The sequence below is a fragment of the Phoca vitulina genome, unplaced genomic scaffold, assembly GCF_004348235.1.
Source record: "Phoca vitulina isolate PV1807 unplaced genomic scaffold, GSC_HSeal_1.0 scaffold64, whole genome shotgun sequence".
Taxonomy (NCBI): Eukaryota; Metazoa; Chordata; class Mammalia; order Carnivora; family Phocidae; genus Phoca; species Phoca vitulina.
The window spans coordinates 3484081-3501887 of NW_022589767.1; the positions used below are offsets into that span (position 1 = coordinate 3484081).

The following is a 17807-nucleotide window of genomic DNA, read 5'->3' on the forward strand; positions in this document are numbered from 1 at the left end:
AGAAATTAAATGGTTAGGTCCAAGTCACATGGCAAGTGAAGTACCAATGTTTTCCACAATATTAAGTTGCTATTGAAGATAATAGCTTAAAAAAATGCACTACAGCTAAAATCATTTATTATCCATTTTGATACATGTCAAGGGGCTCTGAAATAATTCACATTTAAATTCTGTCAATTACATAATTTTCAAATCTCTTCTATCCTTTTGCTCTAATGTGTTGTCTTGTACATGATACTAATTAGGTTTCTAAGATAAAAGTTTTCTTTTTCAAGCAATCTGCTGATAGGATATATTACTATATCCTTATATTACTGCTGCATATAATGATCATCTTTCTAAATTCAACACCATTCCCTCAAAACTTTCTGGACAAAAGTTTTACATCTTTAGAAATATACTTTTAACTTGAAAGCATGATCTATAATTGCATATATTGAGGGTAGTAAATATCCTACTATTAGGAGACAGTACATTGAATCTCTATTGAAACTTCCTCCGGATATAGAATAATTTATTTATATCCCTGTGTTTTGAGAATTAATCCCTGGTTTCCCTATATGTACATATTATACAGCACAACTGATGGCATTAGATTATTGAAAAATTCAACTAGATTTGCCTTTATTGAAAAATTCAGCTAGATTTTCTTTCAGAGAGAATAAGTGCACAGAACATTTTTCATATTGAAGAGCAGTTATGAGGCTGATGTAGGATCTTCCCACATGTATTTGCTTCTCTCCAAGAGCATCATCCCAGTACAAATAACTTAGAGAGGAGTATAGTTCTCTTTATAATTACTATAATAACTGGAGAATTGATGACACTTCAAGGTTTTTATAGTAACTGAAAACTATGGAGTACTTTTCTGAAATGTTGTCCCCAAATTTCTGGTTTAACTTTCTCAATCTGGACATCTTTCCTCTAGCTTTCCACATTTTTATTACAGATATATTTTTAGAAAGTGGGTTAAGATATACACTAAATATATGACTTAAAGATGTCATAATGATCACATCGGAAAATCACATGAAAAAATGAGAAAGAAAAGAAAAAGAAAACTTTTTCTCTTAGATTCCTAGTTATGTCAGGACATGACATCTTAAAGAGAGAAACTTTCTACTGACCATTTGGTTGGCAGAACAGTGGCTTTCATAGTTTGTGACAGGCACTACTTTGGGTGACATAAAGACAGGTGATTTGTTTTTAAATTAAATGATGATCAGCCATCAACTATATGCCATATAAGAAGCTAAGCACTGGAGGCATAGAGAAGTAAGACCCACTCCCTTTCTTTAAAGAACCTATATGTAGGTGAGGAGAAAAGAGATACATAACATGAATAAGAGCATGACATTATAGGACTGTTTATATGTGTCAGAAAGATAGCACAATTAATGGTTTTCATGAGTTCAGAAGGAGAGAATAGAGAATGTTTCATTGAAATTTTTAGCTGTGGAAATGAATAAACAATTCTTAGGAGAGCACTGTCATCTTCTTGTTAGTATCCCATCAATAGTCTGGTCTTTATATCAATGTATTCTGGGTGGGTATTTTATATATAGCCAATAGAGTGTGGACGTTCTAAATAAGGTATGCATCAAAATGCTTAAAGAATACAGTCCTAAGTAGGTCATAATTGTGAATCTGAAATAAATAACTTGCAGATTTTAAACACAACTTCTCTAATTCCTTTGCTATCACTCGCCTTGTAGTTATCCTTCCTCACCTAGTCACTTAACCCCAAGTTCCTGATAAGAAGTCAGACATACTTTGTTGGTTTCCACAGAAGTATACAGAAGCACCATAGTGTTGTCAATATCCCCACAGTCGTCCAAAGTCACAGGACCTGCATGCCCTAGGGCAAAATCAGAAAGAGTTGGAGGTTATTTTTGACTTTTTGACTGAAAAACCAGTTAGATTCTTACAGACGGTATAAAATAGGTTCAAATTGCTCTATTTTACTGAAAAATTATCTTAATGAGCTAATCAGAGGGAATATCCATTGGCTCTTGGCCCTGAGATCTCTGATGGATATTTTTAAGAGAGATGCTATTTAGTATTTAGTTAGAAGAGAAAATTTTTGCATTGCAGTTAGGATGAAAATATAATCAGCCAATTGAATCTAATTATTAGTGAAAAGTTTTTGCTAAGAATATGTACTAAACTAGTAAAAATTCCCCATTTACCATGTGATTTATAGGATTATTAGATTCAAATTATTAGAATTCAAATATCTAGTTTTCAACAAAAATATCACAAGGCAGACAAGGAAACAGGAAAGTGTCACCCAATCAAAAGAAAAAAGGAATAAACCAACAGAAATTATCCCTGAAAAAGACCTGATGGTGGATCTAATAGACAAAGGCTTTAAAACAGCTGTCTTAAAGATGCTCAAAGAACTAAAAGAAGAGATAGATAAAGTAAGGAAAATGATGTATGAACAAAAGGGAAATATCAATAAAGAGAGGGAAAATCTAAAAAGGAAACCAAGAGGAAATTCTAGAACTGAAAAATACAATAGCTGAAATGAAAAATTCACTAGGGAGATTCAGAGGCAGATCTGAGCAGGCAGAAGAAAGAATCACTGAACTTGAAGATAGGACAATGGAAATTATCAAGTCTGAGGAACAGAAAAAAAGGTGAATCTGTAACACCATCAAGCAGACCACCATATGCACTGTGGAAGTCCTGGAAGAAGAAGAAGAGAGAAAGGGGTAGAGAGAATATCTGAAGAAATAATGGCCAAAAATTCTCAAATTTGATGAAATACATGAATATAAATATCCAAGAAGTTCAACAAACTCCAGTAGGATGAATTCAAAGAGATCCACACTGAGACACATTCTAATCAAACTGCCAAAAGCCAGACATCAAAAAGAATGAAAACTTGCCATTTGCAACAATGTGGGTGGAACTAGAGGGTATTATGTTAAGTGAAATAAGTCAGTCAGAGAAAGAGAAATACCATATGATTTCACTCATATGTGGAATTTAAGAAACAAAACAGATGAACATTGGGGAAGGGAAGGAAAAATAAAATAAGACGAAAACTGAGAAGGAGTCAAACCATAAGAGACTCTTAACTATAGGAAACACACTGAGGGTTGCTGGAGGGGAGGTGGGTGGAGTGATGGGTAACTGGGTGATGGGCATTAAGGAGGGCATTTGAAATAACTAGCACTGGGTGTTGTATGCAACTGACGAATCACCGAATTCCACCTCTGAAACTAATAATACACTATATGCTAATTAAATTGAATTTAAGTAAAAAAAAAAAAAGACAGAATTTTGAAAGCAGCAAGAGAGAAGTGATTTGTCACATGTAAAAGATACTGAATAAGATTTTTAGCAGGCTTCTCATTAGAAGTTTTTGAATCCAGAAGGCACTGGCCTGATATACTCAAAATGCCAAAAGGAACACTTTCATCTAAGAATTCTTTATCCAATGAACCTGTCTGTCAAAAATGAGGGGGAAAGTAAGACATTCCAAGATAAACAAAAGCTGAGTTTGTAACCACCAGAACTTGCCCTGCAAGAAATGCTAAAGGTAGTCCTATAGGTTGAAGTGAAAGGACACGGGACAATAACTTGAAGCCATATGAAGAAATAAAGATCTCAGTAAAGGCAAATACATGGGCAGTTATTAACATCTAACATTAATATAACAATGGTGTGTAATTCCAATTTTTGTTTTCTACATGATTTAAGAGATGAATGTGTTTTTAAAAACTAGTCTAAAAACTAGTATTATTGTAACTTTGGTTTGTAACCTTACATTTTGTTTTTGGCATAATTTAAGAGACTAATATTTAAAACATCATTAGTTTGTTTTTGGACACACACATATAAAGATGCAATTTTGCATCAATTTGCGTCAATGTCTAAAGAGGTGTATATGGAAGTATTAAAGGAGTACAGTTTTCAGATATTATTGAAGTTAAACTGGTATAAAGTCAAATTAGAATGTAATAACCTTAGGGTGTTAACTATAATATCCATAGTAACTACAAAGAAAATAGTTAAAGAATATAAACAAAACAATAAGACAGGAATTCAAACATTTCACTACAAAATAAATCAACTACACACAAAAGAAGACAATAATGTAGAAAATCAGAGACAAAAAGCTGTAAGACAATAGATAACAAAGAGCAAAATGATAAAAGTAAATCTCCCCTATCAGTAATTATTTTAAATATAAAATAGATTAAATTCTCCAATCAAGGATAGAGATTAGGAGATTGTATTTTAAAAAAATGATTCTATATGATATCTATAAGAGATCCACTGTAGGTTTAAAAACACAAATAGGTTGAAAGAGAAAGGATGGAAAAGGATATTCTATGCAAATAGCAACTAAAAGAGAGTGACTGAAAGAGAGTAGTATATTGCATATGCTAATATCAGACAAAAGAGACTTTATTTTTTTTAAGATTTATTTATTTATTTTAGAGAGAGAGTGCGCATGCAAGTGGGGGGAGGGGCAGAGGGAAAGAATCTTCAAGCAGACCCCCTGCTGAGCGTGGAGCCTGACGTGGGGCTCGATCTCACAACTCATGAGATCAGGACCTTAGCTGAAATCAAGAGTTGGATGCTTAACCGACTGAGCCACCCAGGCACCTCCAAAATAGATTTTAAATCAAAAAAGTTTACAAGAGACAAAAAAGGACACTATATATTAATAAAAGTTTCAATACAGCAAGAAGATATAACAATTATAAACATTTATGCACCTAATAACAGACTACCAAAATATATGAAGCAAAAATTGACAGAATTGAACAGAGAAATGGACAGTTCTACAATAATAGTTGAAAATTTCAATACTCCTGGTGCCTGGGTGGCTCAGTTCTTAAGCGTCTGCCTTCGGCTCAGGTCATGACCCCAGGGTCCTGGGATCGAGGCGAGCCCCGCATCAGGCTCCCTGCTCCGCGGGGAGCCTGCTTCTCCCTCTCCCACTCCCCCTGCTTGTGTTCCTTCTCTCGCTGTGTCTCTGTCAAATAAATAAATAAAATCTTAAAATAAAAAAAAGAAAATTTCAATACTCCACTTTCAATAATGGATAGAATAATAAGACAGAAGTAAGGAATAGAGGAATAGATCACAACCTGAGCTGAAACCAAGAGTTGGACACTCAACTGACTACAACACCCAGGCGCCCCTCTACAAATATTTAAAGAATAATTAACACCAATCCTTCTCAAACTTTTCAAAAAAACCTGAAGAGGAGGAAACATTCCCGAATTCATTCTATATAGCCAGAATTACTCTGATACCAAAGCCAGAAAATGACCCTAAGAAAACTACACATCAATATCCCTAATAAACACTGATATGAAAGTCTTCAACAAAATACTGGCAAACAGAATTTAGCAGCATATTAAAAGAAGTATTCATCATGACCAAGAGAGATTTATTCCTGGAATGCAAGAATAGTTCAACATATAAAAGTTGATAAATATAATATACCACATTAAAAGAATGAAGGAAAAAATGCATGATCTTTTCAATTTGATGAAGAGAAAGCTTTTTACAAAATTCAATATGCTTTCGTGATAAAACACAACAAACTAGGAACAGAAGGAAACTAGCTCAACATAATAAAATCCGTCTATGGATAACCCATAGCAAACATCATACTTAATGGTGAAAGACTAAAAGTTTTTCCTCTAAGATCAGGAACAAGGCAAGGAACTTTTATTAAACATAATACTGGAATACCTAGCCAGAGCACTTAGGCAAGAAAAAAATAAAAGGTATCCAAATTGGAAAGGAAGAAGTAAAATTCACAGCTGATATGATCTTACATGTTGAAAATTCTCAAGATTCCATCAAAAAAGAGGTCAGCAAAGTGGCAGGATACAAAGTCAACACTCAAATATCAGTTGCATTTCTATAGACTAACAATGAACATTCAGAAAAGGATGTTAAGAGTACAATTCCAGTGGTAGTTACAGGTCTCCATTTATGGAATGAATAAGTCATGGGGATAAAAGGTAGAGGAAGTAGAATCAATGTATAGTCAAAGGTATAGGGAACATAGTCAATGGTACTGTAATAGGGTTTTATGGTGACAGATGATAGGTACACCTGTGGTGGGCATAGGATAAAGTACAGACTGTGGAATCACTACGTTATATAGCTGAAACTAAGGTGACATTGTGTGTCAACTATATTTCAATAAAAAGAATACAATTCCATTTATGATAGCATCAAAAAGAATGAAAGATTTGAGAACTGACTTAGCCAAGATGAAAGACTTGTACAAAAAAAACTACAAAGCTTTTCTGCAGGAAATTGGAGAAGATATAAATAAATGGAAACCTCCCATGTTTATGTATTGGGACACTTAACATCATCAAGAAATCTATATTACCCAAAGCAGTCCACAGATTTAACACAATCTCTGTCAAAAAAATTATTTTTTTTTGCAGAAATAGGAAAAGCCATCTTAAAATTCATATGGAATCTCAAAAAACCCAAAAATAACCAAGACAACCTTGAAAAAGAAGAACAAAGCTGAAGGACTCACTTCTTAATTTCAAAACTTGCTAAAAAGCTACAGTAATCAAAACAGTATGGTACTGGCATAAAGTCAGATGTATATACAAATGAAATAAAATAGGATGTCCCGAAATCAGCCCTTATATATATGGTCAGACGATTTTCTCTAAGCCTGACAAGACCATTCACTGGGGGAAAAGAGAGTCTTTAACAAATGGTGCTGGAAAAATTCAATATCCACATAGCTCAAAATGCAATCATGACCTAAATGTAAACCTACAAGTATAAAACTTTTAGAAAAAAACACAGAGCAAAAGCTTTATGATATTGGATTTTGCAGTGATTTCTTGGATATGATACTAAAGGCAGAGGCAACCAGTGAAAAAATAGGCAAACTGGACTTCATGAAGATTTAAAAACTTTGTGCATGAAGACATTATCAACAGAGTAAAAAGGCAACTCACAAAATAGGAGAAAATATTTGCAAATCATATATCTGATCAGCCAATAATATCCAGACAAAAACCCAAACAATTCAAAAAGGGGCAAAGGCTTGAAGAGACATTTTCTAAAGAACATATACAAATAGCCTATAAGCACATGAAAAGGTGCTTGATATTGCTATTCATTAGGGAGAGGCAAATCAAAATTACAGTAAGATACCATACTTCACACTCAGGAACATGTGTTGGGAACCTTGGGATGATATTGTTATGAGAGGTTCTGGTAGTTTGAGGGGTAACACAGGGTCCCAGATCCCTAAAGGATAGAAAGGAGATATGGAAGGACCAAAACCAAACTGCAGAGATTTCTCTTCTTGCTAGTCTCCAAGCACAGTCAGGACATCGCCGCCCCAAATGCCCTGTGATGAGTTTGTTCAAAGTACAAAGTCCAAGCCATGTGCTCTTTCTTTGATATGGACAGATTCTGAAATCCTAAAGCATAAACTGGGGTCCAGATATCGCTAACAGCAACCCTCAAATGTATGCAATGGTATTTGCCTCCAAGTGAGTTTGAAGATATTTAGCTGTGGCTCTATCTACGGCCAACCCCCCTCTTTGCTTCCCAAAGTCCATCCACAAAGCCCAAATGTCTTTAGCTTTCTGTAGAAAGTGTTAGTTAAGTTTTGTTGCTGTTGTTGTTTGCTCTTAGGAAACCAGTACCTTCAAAAGTGAGGTTCCTGAAGGCCTGAGCAAATTTGGGGGTGGTAACAGATTCTCCATTCTCAAGAAATGTCTTCAGTATGTGTCCAAAGAGCAAGATTCCATCCAAGTAGGCAAGAGCAAAGTTATTTTTTGCCTGAATGAGAAAGAAAAATCTTAAAATGAGTTCCCAAAAAGAGATTCTGGTCTTGAGCCTGGAGCAAAACATTCTTGGGGTCTGCAGAGTAACTGGAAAGGTAAAGGGATGTTAGGACAATTGTAGGGATGGTATTAAAGAAGTCTTTTGGAAAATATGTCCTTGAGCCAGGGCTCTTTTATTAGCCTTGTGTCAAAATTCTGCCTTTCCTTGGCAATCAATAAACCTGGAACACTATCCTTAGGGAAGTAACTAAAAGCAATTATACTTTCTTCCCATGATGGCGAAATCTATTATTTCAACCAGGAAGAACAGCATGCAGCATTGTCATAATTCTTGTGAGATTTTATATAGAAAAAAATGTTTGCTTGTAGTGTAATGTTTTCACAAAGAGTAAAAGAGAACAACAGTAAAAACAACTCTCTGCCCTTCAGCACCCTGAACAGGGCAGGAAGAGAGTTGATTGGATGATACCATTGAACTTGCTTTGAAGACGGTTCTTGACCGTCTTGCATGGTGGTCTTCACAGAGTTGGGCTGTGGATTAAAAGTCTTAGGCCCCCTGAGACCAAGTAAATTCTGTCAGCTTGGGCATTTTAGAACGTCCACCTGTGAAGAATCACACTTTTGCCAGAGCCTAGCAGCTGGGCGAGTGATATCTGAATATTACACCCAGAAGTATATTTGCTAGAAATATAAAAAGAAAAAAGAAAACGCCTCTCATTGGTTTCAGTGTCTTTTGCTGAAATCATCATTTCATGAAACCAAAAGAATCCAGTTAAGTCCCAACCCCAAAAGTGGTTACAGCTCCTAATTTTGGCAGGGTTGTAAAACAGAGGGTTTAGAACTGCTAGTCTGGGAAAAAACTGTGATACTCCCCAAAGTACCCAACTTCCCTTATAGCTCTTTGGGCCTGGCTTGCCATCCCAAGGTTGTTCACGGTCTTCAGGACTGCTCCTTCCCTCCTCTTCCCAGTCCAAACCTGCTCTCAACTGACTCTGAGGGCAGAATACATTTGATGAATTTAGTCACACTAAGGTGCTGACAAAGCCCAAGGTGGTGTTAGGGTCAGGGGTCCCTGCATTATAATAAGGTGGCCAGGATTTAATGTCCAGTTAGAGGTTCTTTTTTCTGGGATAAATGCTAAACCAGATATGATGCTAAGACTCTCGTGGACAAATTTAAACAATGGTCAACTTAATTATAATTGGGGACAGTTGTCTTAACCTAGGAATATATATCTCTAAGGTAGAATTTTGATATCTGTGACAGCAGAAAGTTGCTTTAGGGTGTAAGGAACTTCATTTTTTTTACATTGTTTAGTTTCTACCCTCCCTAAATTAGCGGGGCTTCTTCCTGTCTTCCCATATTGTCACTTCCATTCCGATGTAACAGAGCGTGCATTGCTGTGTTGGTCCAGAGCCCAGCACAGTGACCTATAGTAAGAATTTTAATATACAGTAACCTTGCACATAGTTGGTCTCAGTTAACATTTGTTTAGTGAATGGGAGTAAAAAAACAATTGTTATTTTAGAATTTGGGTCCTACATAGGAGAATAATATCTTACCCTTGACAAAGAAAAGAGTAGTACATAACCATGAAACTTACCTCTGATAAACCCTTGGAGAAAGAGCTAATGGAGGTGGAATTCCCAGGAGGCAATGTCAGCACAAGGACATTTTTCATATAGTCAGGGGCTGTGACATTTTCCATGAAGTAGTGGTTACTGTAATAAAAGCACAAATTCCTCATGAAAATTTATTCCTCCAAAAATCACATGGAGCTTCTGCAATTCCCACAAACCTCATAGAGTGTGGGTGAAATGGCTAGGCAAATATGGGAGATATCAGTGCAGTAACAGTATCCCGTCTGAGTACAGATGGGTAATGATTAATGATGTAGTCACATAATTGAGGTCGTATGATCTAGCTGATGGGGCAAGGGGCACAGGTGCACCAGCAACACCTTCTAGGTGTTGAAATAGTTGAAAACATCTTTTTTTTTTTTTTTTCCAGTAACCTGGAAAACCTTCTACTTCCCCAGATAGGTTTATTGTCATATAAGATGCTAAGTTGAGTAAGAGGGCTGTGGTTCACATCCATGAGCGGAAAGGAAGATCAGATCACAGAGACTTCTTTGAGGGAGGTTTTTTTGGGCTCTGGACATGTGAGCTAATGCTTGCTTTCAAGGCTTACTGACTTTTTGTTTATACGCAGAAACTTTCTTTTCTTTATGAGCTCATAATAGTTTAGATATATTGGGATAGGATACAGAGAAATTTTATGAATTAAATTTATGGTGAAACTAAGTATGAAAAGACGAAACATTTTCTCTAACACTGTAAGCTCCTTGACATTAGTGTATTCATTGTGTATCCTCAATCCTAGGTGATAGTTGGCCCATTGCGGACCTTCAATACCATCTAAGATTGTGCTGCAAGTCATAGAGTTTCTAAACTTCCAAATCATTTGAGTGTTTTAATATGCAACGAATCTAACATGTTTGAACTGCTATCACTAGGATAACCATCATTTACTATTCAAACAGTAGGTGAACACATCTATGCCCTGAGGACTAGGTTGAATAGTTTGCTCATATTATCACATCTAATCCTAAAAGCACTCCTATGAAGTGGGCCTCTTTATTCTCATTTTACAAAAGAGAAGTTTTAATCTCAAGATTCTAAGTAACATCCAACAGTCAAATGAACCCCAGATGAATAGCTTTTTAAAAAACTGTTTAACTGAGAAGGTGTGATTTGGGAAACCCAAGAAATAAAAGAAATTAATCAACTGTAAAAAAAAAAAAAAAAAAAAAGTCAAATGAACCGAAGTGTCAGAATTAGAATTTGAAACCCAGTTAATGTCAACTTTCAAATGAATCTCATGATCTTCCCCAAACATAGCCAGGTGTCCTTTGAGAACAGTGACAAAGGAATGCTAACACTTTGGCAGTTGGTTGAGGATTTGCTAAGTAAGTAAGATTACACCAACCTGGCTACACTGAGGACTCCTTCCAGAGGGCAAAGTAACTATTGAAAGCAGCTGTCAATGTGGTTGTAGGAATGAAATATTGAGAACTTTGTCCTCTTTCTTGTATTTTGCAGCTAAAAGGCTAAGTTGATTGATTAGATTATCTTCATGAAGGCCTAGTCAAATAGGCCTGCAGTTCCTGTGCTTTATTCCTCTTAACACTGTGACAAGTACATAGAGTGTGGGTGAAATGACTAGGCAAATATGGGAGATATCAGTGCAGTAACAGTATCCCGTCTGAGTACAGACGGGTAATGATTAATGATGTAGTCAGATAATTGAGGTCGTAGGATCTAGCTGATGGGGCAAGGGGCACAGGTGCACCAGCGACACGTTCTATACGCTTACTCTGACTCAGACACTAGCTTGGTATGGTTTGTGGGGTCTCCAACCATATTAGAAGATGAGTGGTAAAATTTAACACTGTTAATTATACTCTAATTTAAAAAAATAAAAATTGAATTATAAGGAAAGAAAAAGAGAGAGAGGAAAGAAGGAAGGAAGGAAGGAAGGAAGGAAGGGAAGGAGTTTGTATTCTCCAGAATTTTCTCCCTTAGTTCCAGAGAATTACAGAGGATAAAATCACCACTGTGATTATACCACAGAGGGCCAAAAAACAAACTCATTTAACTAGAACTTTCTTCTTACCAAAGGTAGCAAAGGAAAAATCATCTTGGATCAAAGGTCATTAGCGATAGAAGGCACAGATATGGCCCACAGTCTCAAAAATAATGCTATTGGGTTGTTAGTTGATTTATCACTGCCTAGAAAAATACCTTAAAATCAGGCTGGAGACCAGGGTCCCTGTAGATGGATGGACATGTGGGTTTAATGGGTCATAACAATTCTGTTTTAGACATGATAATGATGTCAAAGGTAAGCATGTCTGCTAAGGCTACAATTAATTAAATAAAAATGAGGGTGTGATGAAAGAATAAAACATTGATTAAAATATTATCATACTGAACCCTGTGTGAGTCTGTGCGAAGCAAGAGAAAAGAGAATGCATCTTCTGGAAATCCTGGGAGTCTTTCTTTTCTGAAAAGAGGAGAGTTCTTTCAAATATTGTACGTACTTGAATAGATCCACTAGAATAATCACAGTGTCTTCAGCCACTGCCCTGCCCCCCTTGAGGTTGCCGATGACGCTTGGTGTACCACACATAACAATCACTGGAGGAGAGAGAACAAGACAAGGAGGGAAATACACAACGGTCTACATACAAACAGGTGGGAACCAGATACCTGAATATGAACCCAGTGTGTCCATGCTACATTTATGTTTTAAGATGAACGTCAATTCTTCAATTACTCTGTCTTCTGCTTTTAGTTTAGTTTAGTTTTGTTTTGTTTACAGGTGTAGAGTCAGAGTAGAGCTGTGTAGGATCTTAAAGAGAATCCTCTGGTCCATTCCCTTAATTTTATTGAGTTAAGGAGACCGGAAGCCAAGATGTCAAAGGTTAAAAATGAGTCGATGGCGGAGCCCTAATTTTCAAGTTTATGAATCCGGTTCGGTGTTTATTCCATTTTACCAGGTTGGAGTAGTTACAGAAACTATTTTCATTCATAAGTGAAGTGCACCTTACCAATTGTGAAGTGGTTGAAAAAGATATAGTCAAGTGAATGTGAGAATTTATGTAGTGTTCCTAAGCAACTTTCCTTGGGCTTTGTTTGTAGCCTCTTAACTCAGAACTCAGTCTTAGGGATTTCAGTGGCAGAGTCCAATCTGATTCTGTGAGCTTTACTACTCTTCACCACCAGATTTTTCAAATGCATGGCTATGAGAAAAAGGAGTTGGGGGACACTTCATTGGATCTTTTTATATACTATGTTGTTCAATTGAATTGTAAAAAGCAGCTTAGGGACATGAATACTTCTTTTAAGGGACACTTATACTTCTTTTTCTCCCCACATCTTGGCAATGTTTTGTACATGGAAGGTTCTTAATATGGGAAATGCTTAATAATGACAGATGATGATTTGAGTCATACTAGGAATTCCTGCCAAGCAAGCACCTTCCCTCATAGGAAAGGTCCACTATTGATTCCTTTACTCCTGATATATTCTTATTTGTAAAGAGAATCCTTGAAAAGTGAAACAAATCACCTCATGACATAGTAAGGATGATTTTATCCCATACTTGACTTATAACTGGGAGATCACTGGGCCTGTGAGATACAGGGACAGAGGAAAGTGAGATGATCTGCTAACCTTGTAATTTTAATTGAGGCCAGATATCAATAAACATATCCTCTTGGTCATCATGGGACCAGGGCTCAGAATGTGTGAGGATTAGTCACAAATCCAATAACAGCTTGCGCTGAGGTCAACTTAAAAAGCAGTTTATGGATGGTGGGTCATGATATTTTGATTTATGAAGGCTAGGTTTTCATCATTACTTTCACATTATGTTTAATTACCTTTCTCCTTTCTCTCATAGGATAAGGTTTTAATCAACAGGAAGAACAATCTGATGGAGTTGCATGCAACTCTAGATCTCCCCAAGTGAACAAAATATACGGAGGCAATGATGACAGCTCTGTGGTGGTAGATCTGTCAAAACAACTCATAAAAATGTGGTAGTTGTGAGGAAGAAGTTGGCAAAAAATTATCTCCATGTCTCCTTACCGTTGCTTTTCCTGTTCTGGTTCATTAAGATATCCTGAAACTGGTCATTTCCCCTCAATGTTCCCTTGAAGCTAAGTTCCTGAGAAAAATAGGACACTCCAGCCTCCAGAGCATTGAGGTACCTAGAGCAGATAAAAGAGAAACTCTAAGAAACCAGCTTAGTTTCTTCATGGCCTTCCATGTTGTTTGCTCCTTGTTTACAGATCTTTCCTGGAACTTGTTCATCTAAAATTCATTTCCACTATCAACACAACAGATGATAACACACGATGATATCAGTGGTCTGGATTGCGGACATCTAGTTTAGTAAAAGTATAGGAGAAGTTTTAGGGAATCTTCATGTATCTATACAAATGGTAGACATTTGGCAGGTCCCTTATAATGGCTTCCTGCTATATGCAGGAGGAAGGCCACTCTGCTCTATAAACCCCATTATCACAGATAAGTTGAAACCTTTGAGTCTATAGTAAAAAAATTCAGAGTTAATAGGAATCTTTTATCCTCCCAGTGAAATGGACTTCTGTGGGTTCTAAGTTCACCCCAAAGTTTCTAGGACAAGACCTTAGGGTTGATTCTTGCCATTCCCTAGATGCGTGTTGCAGTGGTACCCTGAGTCTTTTGCATACTTGGGTGGAAAGAGACTGCAGAGCTAAGCAGCATCCTGGTGGTGCAGGCGGTAACCCAACCAGAAGATTCTCTCTGCTACCTCTTCTGGAGTTGTGTGAACCTTGTAATTTTATTTTAGCCATAGTGACCAATGTCCCATTCTCCTCCCACCCCACTTAGTCCTCTGAAAAACTGAGAGAGAAAAATTATTTCTAACTAGTGGTAGGTGTTGGCAGAATGCATATTCTCTGGTATTGTATCTTGCACAGTAATGTGAAAGCAGTAACCACTGGTTTTCATTGTCCTTATCTGCAAAATGGAGATCATAGTACTTGTTCTCTTTTCTTTAGAGGATTTACTGTAAGGAATCAATAAAAGTAATGTGAAAGTACTTTGAAAACCAGAGTGTTGCAACTATCATACATGCCGATTACATTTATACTGTTTCCTTTGGCCCCTTCGCTTTCATGTGTGTAAGAAAGTGGGCTGGTGTCCATTCCCAGTGCTTTTATAGATGGAAGGTGCGTCTGATTATAACCTGCCAGGATTCTGTGGCTTCTCTCTATGGCAAGGGCCTCCTGCTTACCAGAAACAGTCTTCAGTCTCGGTGCCATTCTTGAAAACATATGCAGTGTTCCAGGAATAATCTTTGAATGGCAAGTTATTGACCTTCCAAAAGTTAACCAAGAAGTACATCAGCTTCCTAGCTGGAGACATTAGCCTGGTTAAAGTCTCTTTGTAGTCACATGACAATCCAAAACTCCCAGCTGAAATCATGGGATAGTTCAAATCTGTGTCAAGGCTATGCCAAGAGGTGAGAAAGAAACCAATGTCAGGATTAATTTAAGTAGCACAAATACGATTCCTCTTTAACCTGTTTCAGCCTGTGGTTGGTAATAAATGGTAAGAATGAATAGGGTCGTTCAAGCAGGTTTCTACCTTAAATAGGTGTCCCTTCCACACAGGTAAATTTTAAAACAATATTTATCGAGCATATGTTATGTTTTAAGATACTCTGGGTATTTTTATGTATACGTGGTGGCTTGGTTACTTCGATTTATTCTAAAATGAGTTGTCATAGCATTTAAGCTGGGACATATGCCTTTGGGGAGTAGGGCTAAGGAAACAGAGGATGGCCACCACAACTACCACAGATGTTGTAACGCCCAAAAGATGTCCTCCATACTTTTCCCTCAGTGCATTGCCTTACTTCTGACTCTTCTATGTACTACTTTGAGATACACATCACCTGACGATTTTACAATTTTCCTTCCCCGTTTAGCACATGGATCTTCTTGTGGTTCCTTAAACATTTCAATTTTATTCTCCATCGGGGCCTTGACATATGCCAGAAATGCTTTTCCCCTTGCCTTTTTGCCGGGCCGGCTCTTACTCATCCATCGGATTCTGGATTAAATATCCCTTTATCCATGAGAACTTCTCATTGATACCTGAAGTGGGTATGTGTTTAATATCTGTCTCCTCCACTAGACTGCAAGCTCCATGAAGGCAGGGATCATGGCTTGCTTGTTCACCTCCATATCTCCAGTCCTTTGGGGTCATAGGTAGGCCTTCAACGCGCACTTGATAAAGGAAGCAAAGCAGCACCCCCTTTTCCATCTTGAGCTCTACACTGAAGGGTTTCACTAAGTGTCCTGCTTGCATCTCCGACTCCCCATGTTCATGGTCAAATGTATCTTTTATTTTTATTTCTCAAAATTGTTCCTTATCCTTATTTCCCTATTTCTTTTAGTGTTTTTTGTCTGCTTTCCATCCCTCACTCCAACATCCAGTTATCAAATGCTATTGATTCTACCCTTAAATATCTTTAAAGGCTATCCTTCTTTTCCACGGCGACTGCTTGCATGCTAGTTCAGCTCTCCTCCTCCCCTGATGATGTTCTCCTGTGGGCTCCAGTCCTTCCTGTACAGTGTTGACACTTATTCTTCCCCAAGTTGAGCCGCTTCTCATGGCACTTCTCTGCATAATCTTAATTGCTCCTGATACAAATCTAATTAAATACACTTCCCTCACCTGAACTCATGACCTCCCAAATACAGCCCTACTTCATATTTCCATTTTTCTCTCTCTTATTCCCCTGCTCATCTCCTGCACTCCAGCTAATACAGACTTTCACAAAATTTCTACACTTCTCTGCTTCTTTGTTTTTTTTAATAAAGATTTTATTTATTTATTTGACAGAGAGAGACAAAGCGAGAGAAGGAACACAAGCAGGGGGAGTGGGAGAGGGAGAGGCAGGCTTCCTGAGGAGCAGGGAGCCCGATGTGGGGCTCGATCCCAGGACCCTGAGATCATGACCTGAGCCGAAGGCAGATGCTTAATGACTGAGCCACCCAGGTGCCCCTGCTTCTTTGCTTTTATACATGCTTCTCCCTCTGCCTGCTGGGATGCTTAAGCCCTCATCTCTACCCATTAACATTTCACCTGTTCTTCAACACTCAACTCATATACCATCTCCTGCATGAAGTCCTTCTTCCCCTCCTGAGCTCTACTCTCCCAACCAGTGGGGGCCCTTTCCTTCTGGGCACCCCACAGCAGCTTGTGTTTCTTCAACGGAGTGTGTTGTACTCTGTCTTGTACTGTTCCCCAGGGCTCTTGTCACCTCTATTTCACTGGGTAGGGGCTGTGTTTTACTTAATGCTCTCTACTCTGATAAAACCAAAATGCTTCTCTGCACATGGAAGGTCCTCACAAATAGTGAATCAATTTTCCCGCTCCTCCTTTCCCTCCGAGCACCTTCCGATTCTGCAGCAAATCAATAAGTGGTCAAAAAAGACAACAATCGGGAATGAGTGCAAGGAGGAGTAAGAGTCTGAATTTGCCTGTATTTTGGTTTAGAAGATGAGCTGAGAAAGTGCTTCTGTGGTGTGTCTGTGCCACCTAGTGGGTCTGAACACCTGAGTGTGTTTGTACAGCTGGGAGGAGGTGTCAGAAGCAGACTTTGCAACAGAAATTTCAGAAATCTAATTTTATCTTTTCCAAAATCTATTGCAAGAGCAGCATAGTTTTCTCTGTGTAGTCAAAGGTGATCCTTGATTCAGGGGAAGACTGAGCAGATGAAAGAAAGGCATGGAAGAGGGATTTTGATTTGGGGAAGGTGTGATCTGGCAGAACAAAATGTTTTGTGGTGATGAGAATTACACTGAGTGAAATGAATGGAAGGGATGAGGGTGATTTTCCCAAAGGCAGAGAAATATTTTTACTGTGGAATATATTAGAAGCGTTTTTTTCCTAAGCTGATAAGGGCACTGGGCAAGGTACTTTCATATGTTAATTATATAATCCTCAATGCTGTGAAGTAAGTACCTTGCTACTTTGCTTATTCCTCGGACCTAAGGAATAGAACAGAGCCCTGCCTATCCCGAGTGCTGTAGCTTTCCTGTGTGTTTCCATATACTCTGCTCATACTTTAGTGAAGATTTCCTTTATTAAACTCCTCAGATTACCCAAGTTCATTGTCTTCTCTGTCTCCTGCCAGGACTCGAACTTTTTACCTATCCCGTGTTGCCTCTCAGGCTCAGATGTTAATAACCCCTGAACAGCTATGGTCATTCACCCCACGGTAAGCAAGGGTTGAGCTCCCTGGATAAGAGAATGACACTTATGGAGAAGGAGCACAATACGAGGGCCCCAACACCCCTGACTGGGTTACCTTGACTAGACCGCTATTTGGTAAATCATTTAAATAGTGGTATCATGCCCTGACTTCAACTTA

At 37.8% G+C, this 17807-nt stretch overlaps 1 protein-coding gene across 1 annotated transcript in view; it reads right to left on the reverse strand.

Annotated features, from left to right (window-relative positions):
• The window catches only part of GUCY2C (guanylate cyclase 2C), a 121172-nt gene that overhangs the window by 45415 nt on the left and 57950 nt on the right, over window positions 1-17807 (reverse strand). Inside the window, exons 7-12 of the mRNA XM_032391787.1 lie at window positions 14658-14873; window positions 13466-13587; window positions 11914-12010; window positions 9415-9532; window positions 7671-7806; window positions 1773-1858 (exon numbers count right to left, since the gene is read on the reverse strand). Of these exons, the coding sequence (XP_032247678.1) occupies window positions 1773-1858; window positions 7671-7806; window positions 9415-9532; window positions 11914-12010; window positions 13466-13587; window positions 14658-14873 (775 nt within the window). The remainder of the gene's footprint in view (window positions 1-1772; window positions 1859-7670; window positions 7807-9414; window positions 9533-11913; window positions 12011-13465; window positions 13588-14657; window positions 14874-17807) is intronic.